The sequence below is a fragment of the Ranitomeya imitator genome, chromosome 4, assembly GCF_032444005.1.
Source record: "Ranitomeya imitator isolate aRanImi1 chromosome 4, aRanImi1.pri, whole genome shotgun sequence".
Classification (NCBI taxonomy): domain Eukaryota; kingdom Metazoa; phylum Chordata; class Amphibia; order Anura; family Dendrobatidae; genus Ranitomeya; species Ranitomeya imitator.
This window is the reverse complement of record NC_091285.1, coordinates 26,403,932-26,420,367: the sequence shown is the minus strand read 5'-3', so window position 1 is coordinate 26,420,367 and position 16,436 is coordinate 26,403,932. Positions and strand designations below refer to the sequence as shown.

Sequence of the window (16,436 nt, the reverse complement as noted above, 5' to 3'; positions counted from 1 at the left end):
CAGTTGAGTATAATATCCTACCAAATATGTAAGGATGCTATCAATTTTGCTTCAATTTTCATTTTTACAATAACACTCATCATTGGGATTGGCATAAATTGTTGTCAGACTTCAAAGCGGCCACAAATGTTAAAATGTCTCCTCTAGAAATCAGTGTGAACATACGTGGACTCTCATCTTTATTACTCTAGACAGGTCTAGGCCATTAATTAGGAAAAGTTTGGGTAATAATAGTCTGGTAATTTATATGGTGCGGTATTGATGCACTACTAGTAAAAGTAATAAGATATTAGCATCTCAAAACAATTATCAGCAATATAATTTTAGGATCCTGCACATTTAAAGGCTATAGCCAGCTTTGACATGAAAAAAAAAGTGTTCCATATGCTCCTAATTACCATTAGTTAATAAAGTTTCACTCCTGCAATTGGCATTCCTTCTTTAATTTTTAGACCCCTGATATGATCCAGCTTGATCCAAGTTTCATCTTTTTTTTTCTTGTTGAGAGTGTCCGTCTCAGTAATATATGCTGGATGTGAGGTCTGTGTGTATCCAGGCTACTGCTATTTTCATTAGCTCATATATCACCACAGCTTCTATCCTGCACTTATTTTCTCTTAATGTGTGTCCTCTTTTCTATAGTTTGATTACTCTGCCCTCCCTTAGACCTTAGACACTTTTTCAATCCTCCATGAGTCTTTAGACTCTTTCTCCCCTTTCTACACCTTGAACATCGAAGTACCTCCCTGCTTCTATCTCTAAGGCCGGGGTCACACTTGCGAATGCAATGCCAGAACCTCGCGCGAGTCTCTTGCCTCAACATCCGGCACTGCCACCGACACTCGGGACCGGAGTTTTCAGCTTGGAGCAGGGTGCATTTGTGACATTTTTGAAGAGCTCTCAAAGCCAATTTCTATAGATATTTTTAGGTAATTCAGTTAAAAGGTAGAGGTGTTAAGGATCTTGATCTATTGGATAAAATTAGCGATGAGCGAGTATGCTCGTTACTCGGGTTTCTCCGAGTATGCCCGGGTGGTCTCCGAGTATTTCGGCACGCTCGGAGATTTAGTTTATGTCGATTCAGCTGCATGATTTGCGGCTGCTAGACAGCTTGAATACATATTGGGTTGCTTAACAAACAGGCAATCCCCACATGTATTCATGCTGTCTAGCAGCCGCAAATCATGCAGCTACGTCGACATAAACTAAATCTCGGAGCACGGCAAAATACTCGGAGACCACCCGAGCGTGCTCGGAGAAACCCGAGTAACGAGCATACTCGCTCATCACTAGCTAGAAGGAAAAGTGACTCTAAATAGAGTCTCTTGCTTTGGAGGACCTAGCCAATCTTGCATTACACAGACAACCCTAGTAATTTAAATAGGCACTGTGTAATGCTTAATTTCACCTGCGGGGATGCTGTACATACATCAAACAGTTACAGTCAGCTTTTCTCTGATTGCTGGTAATCCTTGCGTTCAACTTGTTACTAAGGAACCCTTTCAAAATAAAGGGATTGTCCAAATTGGAGAATGCCTTTAGGTTTACTTGTAACTCCATTACCAATAAAATCAAGTAGGGGGTAGTTTAAAAATCGGTGAGGGGTGCTGAGCAATGGGACCTCCAGTGATCCTTAGATTGGGGTTCTTGATCTCTAAGCCCAGTCCTTAATAGAGCAGATGTATTGTATGATTGCTCAACCTCCAGTCTATGGGACTTCCGAGAACAGCCAATGAATGGAACAACGGCTGAGCATGGAGACATCCTTACAATTCAGGAGATGACTTGTTTTTTGTTTTTTTTAAGGGGAACTTAACCTTTAAGAAACAATCATTTATCTTGCTGGAAGACCTGACATGTACTTGCATTGTATATACTGACCATTGTGTATGGAGAGGTGTAGAACATTTGCTAGGAGTCCAACCTTGTCCACTGTTGTCTAGTCGATAATGATTAAAGATAAACTATGTTCTTTTAACTATTTTATTATAGCAAGCAGCATTGTTATGAACCACAGAGTCACATTATATACAGTCTAGGATGCCACCACAAGAAGTCCAGTTCTCTAAAATACCCAATGCCCCATTTGACTTTGGGTTGTGTCATGTATTGCAGCTCAGATCCATTAAAGTAAATGAGGCTGTGCTGTAATACTGTAAAGAACCTGAGACCAGGAGTGGTGCTGACTTTGGAAAATAGCAGCCATTAACAGCTTCTGTAAAGCTATGAGAGAGGTCAACGTTCCATGTTTTAGGTTTTGGAAATATCTCCATTTTGAACTTGAAAGGAATTGTCCACCTTACGCCATTCCTCCTACATAGAAAAAAAGATCTAACTTTCATACATCCACATTTTCATGCCCATACTGCCAAATTACTTTATATAGGTGTTCATGGGCATGCACACATTCTATAAAATATTATATTTGACTGTGTGGGAGAAAGGTAAAAAAGGTGGAGAACCCCTAGTAGGACCTCTGACGTTGTGGGAGAAAGGAAAAAAGTGGGAACCCTTAGTAGGAACTTTGACTGTGTGGGAGAAAGGAAAAAAGGTGGAGAACCCCTAGTTGGAACTTTGTGTGGAAGAAAGAAAAAAAGGTGGAGAACCCCTAGTAGGAACTTTGACTGTGTGGGAGAAAGGAAAAAAGGTGGAGAACCCCTAGTAGGAACTTTGACTGTGTGGGAGAAAGGAAAAAAGTTGGAGAACCTCTAGTAAAAACTTTGACTGAGTGGGAGAAAGGAAAAAAGGTGAGGAACCCCTAGTAAGAACTTTGACTGTTTGGGAGAAAGGAAAAAAGGTGGAGAACCCCTAGTAGGAACTTTGACTGTGTGAGAGAAAGGAAAAAAAGTTGGAGAACCCCTAGTAAAAACTTTGACTGAGTGAGAGAAAGGAAAAAAGGTGAGGAACCCCTAGTAAGAACTTTGACTATGTGGGAGAAAGGAAAAAAGGTGGAGAACCTATAGTAGGAACTTTGACTGTGTGGGAGAAAGGATAAAAGGTGGAGAACCCCTAGTAGGAACTTTTAGGGTGTGGGAGAAAGGAAAAAAAGGTGGAGAAATCCTAGTAGGAACTTTGACTGTGTGGGAGAAAGGAAAAAAAGGTGGAGAACCCTTAGTAGGACATTAAACCAACTTTGCAATCACATCCATTTCGTCAACACTAATTCTGTGTTGTTTTTTTCTTCTTCTTCTAGATCTTACAGGTGAATAAGGTGATGTCCATCCTGTTCTGTGTGATGTTTCTTCCTTATCTTTGTGGCATCCACGCTACCACCATGGATAAAAGGAATTTGCCAGAAAGTTCCATGAATTCCCTATTTATTAAGCTCATGCAAGCAGACCTTCTCAAAAACAAGATTTCCAATCAAGTGGTCAACGTCAAGGAGGTCAAGCAGCAAAGTACGATCCCAAAAGCGGAAATACTTGACGTGGACATGGTCGACAGTGGGAAATCTGACTTCCAACCGGTCATCTCAATAGAAGCGGAGCTGTTTAAGCAGCAAAAACAAAAACGCTATAACTCACCGCGAGTGCTTTTGAGCGATAGTCTTCCTTTGGAACCACCACCTTTGTATCTCATGGATGACTTCATCGGACACTCGTCATCTTCCAACAGAACCTCGAGGAGAAAAAGATTTGCAGAGCACAAAAGTCACCGAGGGGAATATTCCGTGTGCGATAGCGAAAGTTTATGGATCACAAATAAGTCGAATGCGATTGACATTCGGGGACACCAAGTAACTGTGTTGGGTGAAATTAAGACTGGGAATTCGCCCATCAAGCAATATTTTTATGAAACCAGATGTAAAGACGCACGGCCCTTCAAAAATGGATGCCGAGGCATTGACGACAAACACTGGAATTCTCAATGTAAAACATCCCAAACTTATGTCCGGGCATTGACTTCAGAGAACAGTTTACTGGTGGGCTGGCGATGGATAAGGATAGACACGTCTTGCGTGTGTGCGTTATCGAGGAAAATAGGAAGAACATAGCTTTGACTTTTCCCTATATAAATTATTACTTTAAATTATATAATATGCATGTAGCATATAAATGTCTATATTGTTTATATATTATAAGATGTTCTTATTTATTAAATTTCAGCAAACGTATATAAGCTTTATCTCCTCTCCAGATGGATCTCAGAAGAAGTCTGTGCCTTCTATAAGGGGGCATTGTCAAAACGAATTTCACGGGAAAAAAAAAAAAAAAAGTATACATCCAAATTCTACTGCGAGCAGTATATAATTATGACCCTAGGAAACCAAATCTATATGTCAGTATTCCTCCCACAGTATTTTCTTGCCACCGACTCTTTCTAAGTAGACTTTTTGAAATCCGACTATATCAGAGATGTATAAATTGTATGAACTTTATATTCAATGGCAATATATTTTACCTCAATTAAAAGAAGAAAAAAAAAATAATATTTAAAAAAAAAAATAATAATAATAATTAACTCGTTCCATTTCAAACAAATGTTAAAAATAAGATCCTGGTGATGTTATACATGACTTTAGGTTTTTTTTGGTTCATTTTTGTATATATAAGTTGTTTTTTTTATCAATATAGACTTTTTTTTTCTTATCTCTGACATTTCTAAAACTAGTAACCCATAGAAAAGAAGGGGCATCATGGCAAAGGTCAAAATTTTCCCCTCCGCCATTAGGCAACTTGGCTTTGCTACCCAGGACATAAGGGCTTGATAGTTATCCCCCCACCACCAGCATGGTGTAGCCATGACCCATAGGCCAATTTTCCACTGCCGGCCTAGGTTCTTAGCAGGATGGGTCCGATCTTCTGATTAGTAGGCCTGGCTCAATATTATGAATGCCTCACATTGCAATAATAACATTGCCATGGTCCTATTAATCAGAAGAAGTGTTGGGATTGTTGGAGGTTCACAGTGGTGGTAGTCTGTGGTCAATAGACAAGGATCTTGTGAATCTTTTTGTTCAACCCTTCATTCGTTTCAGTATACTCTTTACCTTCTCTTTCAAATAACATGCTGAATGTGATGTTTTAACTGTCTAGTTGATGCTCTTTTAGAAGCTGCTTTGAACTGCTGCTCTAGCAAGGAAGTGAACTTAAACGTTCTCCCTCTGTGAGCTTCTCTGCTTCCCTCGCCTATGCTGTGACAGCGAGAGTGAGAGTCTATGTCAACAGTGTTTGAATAGGGATTCTTGGTAGAGCAGCAGATCAAAACAGCTTTTAAAGATGCATGAGCTAAGCAGTTACAACAGTACTGATGCATGGTGTATTAACTGTCTAGTTCAAGCTCTTTTAGAAGCTGCTTTGAACTGCTGCTCTAGCAATGATTTTGACTTAAACACTCTCCCAAAGTGAGCTTGTCGGCTTCCCTCACCTACGCTCAAACAGTAAGAGTGTGAGCCTATGTTAACAGTGTTTGAGTAGGGATTCTTGCTAGAGCAGCAGATAAAAGCAACTTCTAAAGTGGCATGAGCTAGGCAGTTAAAACAACACTGATGCTTGGTGTTTGGGAGAGAAGAAACCAAAATAAGGTTAAGAAGTAATAAAGATTCAAAATTTTGCAAAGACTGATCAATAATTGAATAAAAAAGAGAGCTTAGTTGCTTATTAAACAGTATGTATAAAAAGAGGCACTGCTGCACGTATATATGAGACAGGAGGATATCCTGCATCCTTTGCCTACCAACTCTACACCTATCAAACAACACCTATTAAAGTCAAGCATGCCCGATGTTGGCACCAATATGTCAATGAAATAAATCATATGAGTTAGTTGAAACATAATAATTGATATAAATGCCTTAATTAAAGGGGTGGTTAGGCAACTTAGTTTTTTAATGATCATAGTGATGTAAAATAATAAAAGAAGGAATAACCGTACCAATTCTCTTCAACTCCCCTTATGATATTTCTGGGTCCCATGACAGTCTTTTTAATTCCTCCTCTTTCTGGATGGCCACATGACCATGAGTCCAGACGAAGAAGGAAGTACAGAGGAATCAGGATGGAACTGTTAGTACAGGAGCGGCAGGAGTTTATTGAAAGTTATTTTGACTTCTTATAGTATTTGAAAAAAATAAAAGTTGCCAAACCACCCTTTTAAGATGCATTTAGCATTGTTTTGTTAATTTTTTTCAGTACCCATTGAAATATTAAAAATAGACCCATAAATGTCCCAAGACCACATCCTTTTAAAGAGTTTCTCCAATTTGTACAATCCATTTTTTTTCAAGAATGGTCTTCTGATAGAGTTTCCCGCATCTGTAAAATGCACTTGAATTTGACAGGAATACTTGATTTGTGACAAATTTTGCACCGCAAATCAAATAGCTAGTAAAAGCCATTCTCTCAAAATTACAGAGAATAATAAACGGAGAGGTTAAAAAAAAATATTCAACTTACCCCTCACCTGTCTCCTTGCCCAGGATTTTTATTTTGCTTGATTCTTTATACGGCCAAAAAGGGATTAAAAAGTTGAAAAAAGTTCTTCACTCGCTTCAACCCTCACCTATCCTGGCATCACAGCTCAACACCTAGTCCTCCATTTCCTGGCTTCTTCTGTCAAGCTCAGAACCTCACTATTCAGAACCTCCAGAATTCACTAGGTTTCACGACACATCATGATGTGCATCACCCCATTATGTCAACACGTCGCTTGGGGTCTAGAGAATGTTGGAGATGCCGAAGAGTGTAGAAGACTGAAGACAGAAGAGACTGGAAAAAGAGGGAGGAAGCGAGCCAAAGGAGCGTTAGGCAGGAACTACAATGCCAGGACCGGTGAGGGTCGATAGAAGTATAAAACATTTTACAACTTTATAATCCTTTCTTGGCCCTATAAAAAAATCAATTGAAAAAATCCCCACAAATTTGGCATCTGAATATTTTGTAGAATTCTAAGCGAATTCAATTTGTCTTGAATCCATTCACTTAACTTTGTCCCCTGAAGAAAAATTGAGCACCTTGCTTCTATGAGCCCAAGTGATTTTCTGTAATCTGTTGGAACCTGGCAACAATAATTGAATATCCCTTCAGCACCCCCACAGGGTAAATAAAGCATTACACAATTTATATTCAAAATCAATGGACTGGTTGATACATGTATCCTCCAGGGCAAGAGAAGATCTTGAGAGCTTATAGATATTTATTTGTTAAATTCGAATGACCTGATCTTTAGACTAGGTCTTCAATCCATGATGAGGATGTCAAAGTTCTCAGTCACCTGTTTTCCATATTATTAATATTAATCCTAATTCCAAAAAAAAACTATATCAGGAATTTCTATTGCTAGTGGCTTGAAGAACTGTATAAACAGCTATGGTCCATCATGGTGGACTCTAGTAGAAGGTTCCTCAAGGTTCCGAAAAGGGAGCTTGTTGTCTTTGGACACTACTGTCCTAAAGCTGTCCTAAAGCTTCGACAAGGTTGTTCTTCTCAAAAAGGACAAATGCTACCACCATCTATGTAGAACCAGGGTCCTCCATATTTATATAATGCATTTTCAGTCCATAATGGGCATTGTATGAGGCGTTAGATTCATAGGACCAATATCGTTATTAGTCATTTAATGGTAGGCCCTAACTCGGCAAGATTACAGGAAATGTGCAAAAGCAAATTATAACCGTAAATGTACCCAAGGCCCAATTCATAAATGTTCTAGGAATTTTGGGACACACATAATTTTAGAACTTTAGGATCTGGCAAGAATATCTTTGGGAATGATAATCCCGGCTGCAAAACACCCAATGTCCCTGTGAACACTGTGTTTTAGATAAATGGCAGCGCAGCAACGACATCGCTTTTCACATCACATATCCACGAAAATAAGGAAACATATTGTATGAAATGACCAAAGTTATGCAAGGATATTCTGTTTTCCACTCATGTTTCTGACAGATGTTTTGTGCAGTTCAAAGCTGAAACAAAATTTGATAAGTCCTCCAAGTAGCCTTATTCAATATGTTTTGTATTATTTTCTGTATGAAATAAATTTGTCTTTTGATATGGAAAGATCTTACTTAATCTCAATGGTTTGCCTGAAATATATTGAACACCTATCTATATATCTGCTATCTATCTATCTATCTATCTATCTATCTATCTATCTATCTATCTATCTATCTATCTATCTATCTATCATCTATCTATTATCTATCTATTATCTATTATCTATCTATCTATCTATCTATCTATGTATCATCTATCTATCTATATATATATTATCTATCTATCTATCTATCTATGTATTATCTATCTATCTATCTATTTATCTATTATCTATTTATTATCTATCTATTATCGATCTATTTATTATCTATCTATTTATCTATCTATTATCTATGTATTATCTATCTATGTATGTATTATCTATCTATCTATTATCTATCTATTGTCTATCTATCTATTATCTATCTATCTATTATCTATCTATCTATTATCTATCTATCTATCTATCTATCTATCTATCTATCTATCTATTATCTATATATCTATCTATTATCTATCTATCTATCTATTATCTATCTATCTATCTATTATCTATCTATCTATTATCTATCTATCTATCTATGTATTATCTATCTATCTATCTATTATCTATTTATTATCTATCTATTATCTATCTATCTATCTATCTATCTATTATCTATCTATCTATCTATCTATCTACCGTATCTATCTATCTATTATCTATCTATTATCTATCTATTATCTATTTATTATCTATCTATCTATTATCTATGTATTATCTATGTATTATCTATCTATTATCTATCTATTGTCTATCTATTATTAGTGATGAGCGAGTATACTCGTTGGTCGGGTTTTCCCGAGCACGCTCGGGTGATCTCTGAGTATTTGTAACTGCTCGGAGATTTAGTTTTTGTTGATGCAGCTGCATGATTTACGGCTGCTAGCCAGCCTGAGTACATGTGGGGGTTGCCTGGTTGCTAGGGAATCCCCACATGTATTCAAGCTGTCTATCAGCTGTAAATCATGCAGCTGCATCAACAAAAACTAAATCTCCGACAGAGAGTTACAAATACCCGAGCAACGAGTAGACTCGCTCTTCACTATCTATCTATCTATCTATTATCTATTTATCTATCATCTATCTATCTATTATCTAGCTATTATCTATCTATCATCTATCTATTATCTATCTTTCTGTTATCTATACATTATCTATCTATTATACATCTATTATCTATCTATTATATATCTATTATATCCATCTATTATCTATGTATCTATTATCTATCTATCTATCTAGTATCTTTTATCTATCTATCTATCTATCTATCTATCTATCTATCTATCTATCTATCTATCTATCTATCTATCTATCCATCTATCTAAATCCGCAAGTTCAGTGGCCCCTTTAATCTTGTCCTCGTAGCTTAGAACCAGGGGACACAAAGACCCTTCTGCCTCACGGGAATACATCAGTATTGTCGCTATCCCTTAGTTGAGTGGGGTCTTGTTACAGATTTGCCAGTGGATCCTAGATCACTTTTTCCCAGACCTAAACAGTAAACACATCATATATTATTATTTATAATCTCTTTTTTGGCCTTTCCCCCCAGCCAGGTAGTAAATGGTGGTGCACGGGTGAACGCAAGTCACTACGTTGACAATAATCATATTTTCTCTGCCATGTCATGTTACTCAATTTATTGCGAAGACTCAACTGGGAATCTAATCCTATGTTTTCTTTTTGTGAAATAATCCAGCGAGTTGGAAATGTCATCTATAACTTTCCAAGAGCAGTGATGCATAAGTAATGTGCGCCACACGTTCACAAAAATGTCACCAACGCCAGAAAAGAAGCTCACAGTCAACAATGGGCGAGTTGTTGTGAAGCTCCCATTTGTCATTTGTCATAGTGTCTTCGTGTAGTATGTGGGTTTGGGCTGAAGGCTTGGACTCAGCAGTTCTTTGTTAAGTGAGGAGAATACATTGTTTTTAGATTTTCTTATGGAATGTAAAACCCCATCCTCTCTCCACCATCGGACCATGGCTGAACAAGTACCATGAGCAGAACATTTTTATGTAGCAAGAATGAACAAGTGGTGTAATTTACTTTTCTGTATTTTTACTAACATTTTTTGCAAATTCCAGACTAAAAGGGGCAGGACTTAGATAAACCCTGCCTAAAAGGAGTTTCCTTGTTCCTCAAGGGCGGGACTTACTATATTAAGTAATGTTGAGGAACTTACGCTGCCTAAAGGGATGAAAAGTTGCATTTGCTTTGACTTTTCTGTGTTTTTAGTATCAATTGCTTCAAAGTCCAGACTAAAAGGGGCAGGACTTAGATAAACCCTGCCTAAAAGGAGTTTCCTTGATCCTCAAGGGTGGGACTTACTATATTAAGTAATGTTGAGTAACTTACGTTGCCTAAAGGGATGAAAAGTTGCATTTGCTTTGACTTTTCTGTGTTTTTAGTAACAATTGCTTCAAATTCCAGACTTAAATGGGCAGGACTTAGATAAACCCTGCCTAAAAGGAGTTTCCTTGTTCCTCAAGGGCTGGACTTACTATATTAAGTAATGTTGAGTAACTTACGCTGCCTAAAGGGATGAAAAGTTGCATTTGCTTTGACTTTTCTGTGTTTTTAGTACCTATTATTTCAAATTCCAGACTAAAAGGGGCAGGACTTAGATAAACCCTGCCTAAAAGGAGTTCGCTAGATCCTCAAAGGCGGGACTTACTATATTAAGTAATGTTGAGTAACTTACGCTGCCTAAAGGGATGAAAAGTTGCATTTGCTTTGACTTTTCAGTGTTTTTAGTAACAATTATTTCAAGTTCCAGACTAAAAGGGGCAGGACTTAGATAAACCCTGCCTAAAAGGAGTTTCCTTGTTCCTCAAGGGCAGGACTTACTATATTAAGTAATGTTGAGCAACTTGCAAATTACGCTGCCTAAAGGGATGAAAAGTTGCATTTGCTTTGACTTTTCTGTGTTTTAGTAACAATTGCTTCAAATTCCAGACTAAAAGGGGCAGGACTTTGATAAACCCTGCCTAAAAAGAGTTTCCTTGATCCTCAAAGGCGGGACTTACTATATTAAGTAATGTTGAGCAACTTGTAACTTACCCTGCCTAAAGGGATGAAAAGTTGTATTTTCTTTTACTTTTCTGTGCTTTTAGTAACAATTATTTCAAATTCCAGTCTAAAAGGGGCAGGACTTAGATGAACCCTGCCCAAAAGCAGTTTCCTTGATCCTCAAGGGTGGGACTTACTATGCTAACTAACGTTGAGCAACTTGTAACTTACCCTGCTTAAAGGGATGAAAAGAGATTTCTCAATCCAGCAAAGTCAAAAATGCTTCACCCCTGGGCAGTTTTCAGTTTTTCATTTTTTTTGCTCCATTTCTTCCTAGAGCCAAAACTTTTTTATTTTTCCGTCAATATGGCCATGTGAGGGCTTGCTTTTTTTGCAGGACAAGTTGTACTTTTGAATGACACAAATAATCTTACCACATCACGTACTGGAAAAGAGAAACGAAAAGAAATTTTGAGTTTGGTGAATTTGCAAAAAAGGGCAATTCTGCAATGATTATTTTGTTTTTTTTATTTGTTCATTAAATGCTAAAACTGATCTGCCATTATGATCCTCCAGGTTAGTATGAGTATGCAGATACCAAATATGTGTAGGGTATTTTTTACTTTGGTGTTGAAAAAAAAATCATGTGACAGGGGCGCCTATCAGATCAGCTATCATGTTCAGGGAAAGATGCGGGCTCAGTGCTGGAGCCCGCATAAAATGTAGGGATACGACTATGACGTACCTATAAGTCATCGGTCATGAATAGTATTATGGGCACTATTTTAATGATGTCATAATAAAGTATTTTTGCTATCAATTTACTTTGCTGGATTGAAAAACTTCTTTTCTCAACTTTGAACCTCACAAGCTTGATCTGGAGTGGATTGCCCAGGAAACCAGGCTGAACAACACAGAAATATTGGATGGGGGTGAGCTGTATCTACAAACTTTTTTAGATTTCTGCGTAAAGGGAGTTTCCTTGATCCTCGGGGGCGGGACTTATCCTATCAAGTAATATTGTGCAACTTGTAACTATAGACCTTTTATAGAAGGGGACTTCTCATATGAGACAAAGGCCTACCTCAGTCCCCAGAGCCCAGATTTGGGTCTGTATACAGTACTGGTATAATTTCAATTACTATAGTGGCACCAAATTGGTCCCTAGGAGAGAGCAGTGCCATGTTATGACATACAGTAAAGTATAATTTTTCGGGCTTTCAGATTTTATATAAATTTGTGAAAAAAAAGACCTCATCTAAAATCCAGGCATATGGAGGAGCAAGGTGTGTGAATCTGCCGAAATTCAAACTTATTAGATTCGCACAAATTTGAATAAGAAATTAGAATTTATTTGATAGAAATCAAATTTACCTTATTTTGGTCGGAGGTATCTCCAGACCACAGATCACAATAAATGTAGATATACCCCCGTTCCCCTGGCTCTCACCTGTCCAAAGTCTCACAATGTTACTCACTAGGCCTGAGGCGACCTGATATGTGTCGGTCCGTGATATCACGGTATCATGTAGACGCCAAATTTGCTGAAAGACAACGTTAGGTTGAAGACCGGATTGGGGTTGCATGGCGGGACAGATGACGGGAGAGATGAGTATATATATTTTTTTCTATTTTTTACCCCTTGAAAGCTCTTTAAATTTTTCCAAAATGGTGGCCAGCAATTTTTCAGTAAAACAGAATGCAGAAGAATCTAATTATGACTAATCTGAATATTTTTGTAAAACCAGAAGCAAAGTTTGATTAAATGAGTTGTCCGGCATTAGGGTACAAGTCTGCACTCACTGCGCGATGTGAAGATTCCCCAGTGCCGACGCTGGGAGTGAGCGGCCATGTGGCCTCCAGTTTGTGATTTGCATACTTCCAGCCACATTACGACTAGAGGTGTTTGCCCTCGCTCAATACACTAGGCTGCACGTCTAGTTGGCATGTGACCGCATACATGCAGATCACATACTTGCGATCACGCCCTGCCTCTCCTGGCACCAGTGAATCCTCACATCACGCAGTGCGCGAGATGCGAGGATTCACAAGTCTGCAGACACAAAGTTTGACTGCAGATTTATTCCCTAAGGCTGGCCAACCCCTTTAAAACCTCATTCAGACATCCATTTTTTCCATGTACTTTTGAATCCATGTTTTTACCTATTATAACTTTTTTTTTAATTTTTTTATATTTGCGCAACGACTGGTCTACAACTGCAACAAAAAACATGGACAAGTCCGATTTTGATCGGAGTCATAGACCAAAATCAACAATATAAATCTAAGGGTCATTTTTTTTTTTTATCATTTTTTTTTCATTTAGCAAAGGTTTTTTTCCACTTAAAACATGAAAATATTTTTATTTCTGCTAAATCAGCGATAATCGTTTTCTTCTTGCTGATTTTGACTTCCTCATTGATCTTAACGGTGCAAAATCGTCAACAAATCTAAGACGGAAATTGAAATGGTGCAGATAGTCCTAAAATGTAATTTTTTTTTTTTTAAATACCTAAAACAGTTCATAAACACAATTAAAATACAAAAACAAAATTTCCCCCCCCAAAAAAACCCCAAGAAATAATGAAGAATTGACAAATAGTGGTAGTAATAATAATAGTAACAATACTAATAATAATAAAACGATAATGACAAAAATTTCACATTTTTGTAAATCAAAACTTAAAATATTTTGGAATTCCTTCCTTAATCTGCGACACATTTTGGAAAAGTTTAATGAACAAAAATTAAAAAAAAAACAACAAAACCTTGAAAACCAAACCAAACTACAAAGTGTGTAGCTTAGAAGGCCCATTGTTCTAATATGGATTGCAAACATTAATCCAAATGATACAAAACAGATGGCAAGCTCGGAGCTTTGTTAGGATTGTTTATAGGAAGGCTATGTGGTATTATTGGCTTCCAACAATCTTTTGTCAGGCTCCAGTCTCCTTTCTGTACTTGGTTTTAGGTTACAAAAAGCATAAAAGCTATCATTAACCCTGTGGAGGCCAATGCAGGGGCGACATGTGACCTCGGAATTTCACGGATATCGCTTCGCTTCGGGAATTAAGTCTGGGGACTTCTATCATAACATTGCTATACTGTGTCTTGTTACTTGAGATTAGGTCTTGGACAACTACAACTACCAGCAAGATCAACCAATCAGCAATTTGTAAGCACTGGTCGAAATTTAGAAGGGGGCAATGCATCAAAATCGGTGGAGGCCATTGAGAAAGATTAGGTTAAAACCTTTCCATTTTCTAAAATTGTGGTGCCTCTTTTCTTAGAATTCTCATATCTCCTGGAGGTTTATACGTGAAGTCCTTGGGGGCGTGTTCATACAGACACTGTCCAATCAGGACTTACGAATCCAAACACTGTCCAATCAGAGCTTACGAATCCAAACTGTGCTGAGACACATGCCTTTGAAAAGGGAAGTGGTCAGGAGCTTAACTATCGCGGTTGCAGAGAATGCGACTGCGATGGGGCCCAGGAGAGGGTGAGGGACCCGCCGACGCCAGCACCTACTGGATGTGTGTCCGAGGCACACCGAAGAGGATGCTGCAGAGCATAGGAAAGTAAGAAGAAGAATTTTTTTTTTTTATAATTTGGAAAATAGAATGGACATTATATCAGGAAGGGGCCCAGGATGGGGAGGTCATTATACGAAGAAAGAACCCAGGATGGAGGTGAATGCACAAGAATGAGGTCCAATATAGGGGTCATTATAACAGAATGAGGTCCAAGAGTGGGGTCATTATACCATGAAGGGGCCCAGGATGGCGAACATTACTATAGGATGGGGGACATTATACCAAGAAGGGGCCCATGATGGGGGACATTATACCAAGTTTTGGTACATTATCACTGTAAGGGGTCCAGAACAGGGTACATTATACAAGTAGGGGCCAAGAATGGGGGTCATTATTCAAAGAAAGAGCCAAGGATGGGGGTCGTTAAACCAGAATGGGGTCCAGGACACAAGTAATTTTACCAGGAAGGGGCCCTGGATGAAGGTCATTATACCAGGAAGGGGCCAAAGATGGCAGACATTATTATAGGATGGGGGACATTATACCAAGAAGGACTACCATGATGGGGGACATTATACCAGGTGTGGGTGCATTATTACAATAAGAGGCCCAGAACAGGGGACATACAATGCAGTGGTCCAGGATGGGGGACATTTTTACTAAAAAAAGGCAAGGACATTATTACAGGAATGCACCATGATGGGGACACTATTAAACTTATGTCTTCATAGAGTCTAGAATGCTACAAGCACCATCACATCCGATCAAATTAAAGTGGGGGCCCAGGTCCAAATTTTGCACCATGGGACTCTAGTTACACCACTGGAAGTAGTACTGCCCAGTTGTCAAAATATTCTGGAGGAACCTCAGAGGAATGATGCAACACAGTGCTATAGAAAAAAGATGGGAATTGAAAGTGTTTATCATAAAAAAAAGCCAGGAGTGGTAACACAGCTCCATTCACTGTCTATATGACTTCCGAGGTAAGGAGGCTTATTCGCCGTGCAATGCTCCTCTGGGAAATATAATATGCAAATTGCCTCTTCTGAGAAAAAGAGGACTTAAACTCTATAGCGCCACCTGTTGGAAGTAGGGATCCTACAAGTCACAATCAACCCTTTAACGAGTCGTGCAATATGACTTAGGATAAAAGCCAAATCAGTATCTCAATTCGCAGATACGGTGTTTCGGGCTGTTGGCCCTCGTCAGTGCGAAGCATGAGAACTAGTTTGGTATGTCACTCTCCATAAGGAGAAACGATACCCCTTAGACCCCAGTCCAGAGCCTCTCACCTAGCCAAATTAGTTCTCATGCTTTGCACTGATGAGGGCCAACAGCCCGAAACACCGTGTCTGCGAATTGAGATACTGATTTGGCTTTTATCCTAAGTCATATTGCAAGACTCGTTAAAGGGTTGATTGTGACTTGTAGGATCGCTACTTCCAACAGGTGGCGCTATAGAGTTTAAGTCCTCTTTTTCTCAGAAGAGGCAATTGGCATATTATATGACTTCCGGAAATTTCCGACTACCGGTATACCCCTCCATTCTAACATTCAGATCTCCGGTATCACCTATATTGGGGTTGGGAATAAATCTTTCACATGTAAGGAAATTTAATAAAAATTTTACGATCTCTTTTGGGGAAAAGTCTGCTCTAAAAAACGAGGATCATAAGTTTTCCTGCTGATGAGATCTCTAGCAATCAGCTCTAAATTGTAACTACTCAGTTTCCCTACAGCACCCCCGCAGGTCAAATGAGGTACTAATAAAAGTCAACAAGTCACTTTTGTAATGATATATGTACTAAGTCCTCCAGCAAATTAATAGAGATTTTGAAACTTACTGTTCCTTATCTAATTACTTCT

The 16,436-nt window shown here is 38.4% G+C and overlaps 1 protein-coding gene across 5 annotated transcripts in view; it reads left to right on the top strand.

The window, feature by feature from the left end:
- The window catches only part of NTF3 (neurotrophin 3), a 78,658-nt gene extending 70,646 nt beyond the window's left edge, over positions 1-8,012 (top strand). For all 5 annotated transcript variants that reach the window (XM_069763413.1, XM_069763415.1, XM_069763412.1 and 2 more), the window contains exon 2: positions 3,194-8,012. In XM_069763413.1, the coding sequence (XP_069619514.1) occupies positions 3,215-3,994 (780 nt within the window). In that variant the 5' untranslated portion in view covers positions 3,194-3,214 and the 3' untranslated portion in view covers positions 3,995-8,012. The remainder of the gene's footprint in view (positions 1-3,193) is intronic.
- The last annotated feature ends 8,424 nt before the right edge of the window (positions 8,013-16,436 follow it).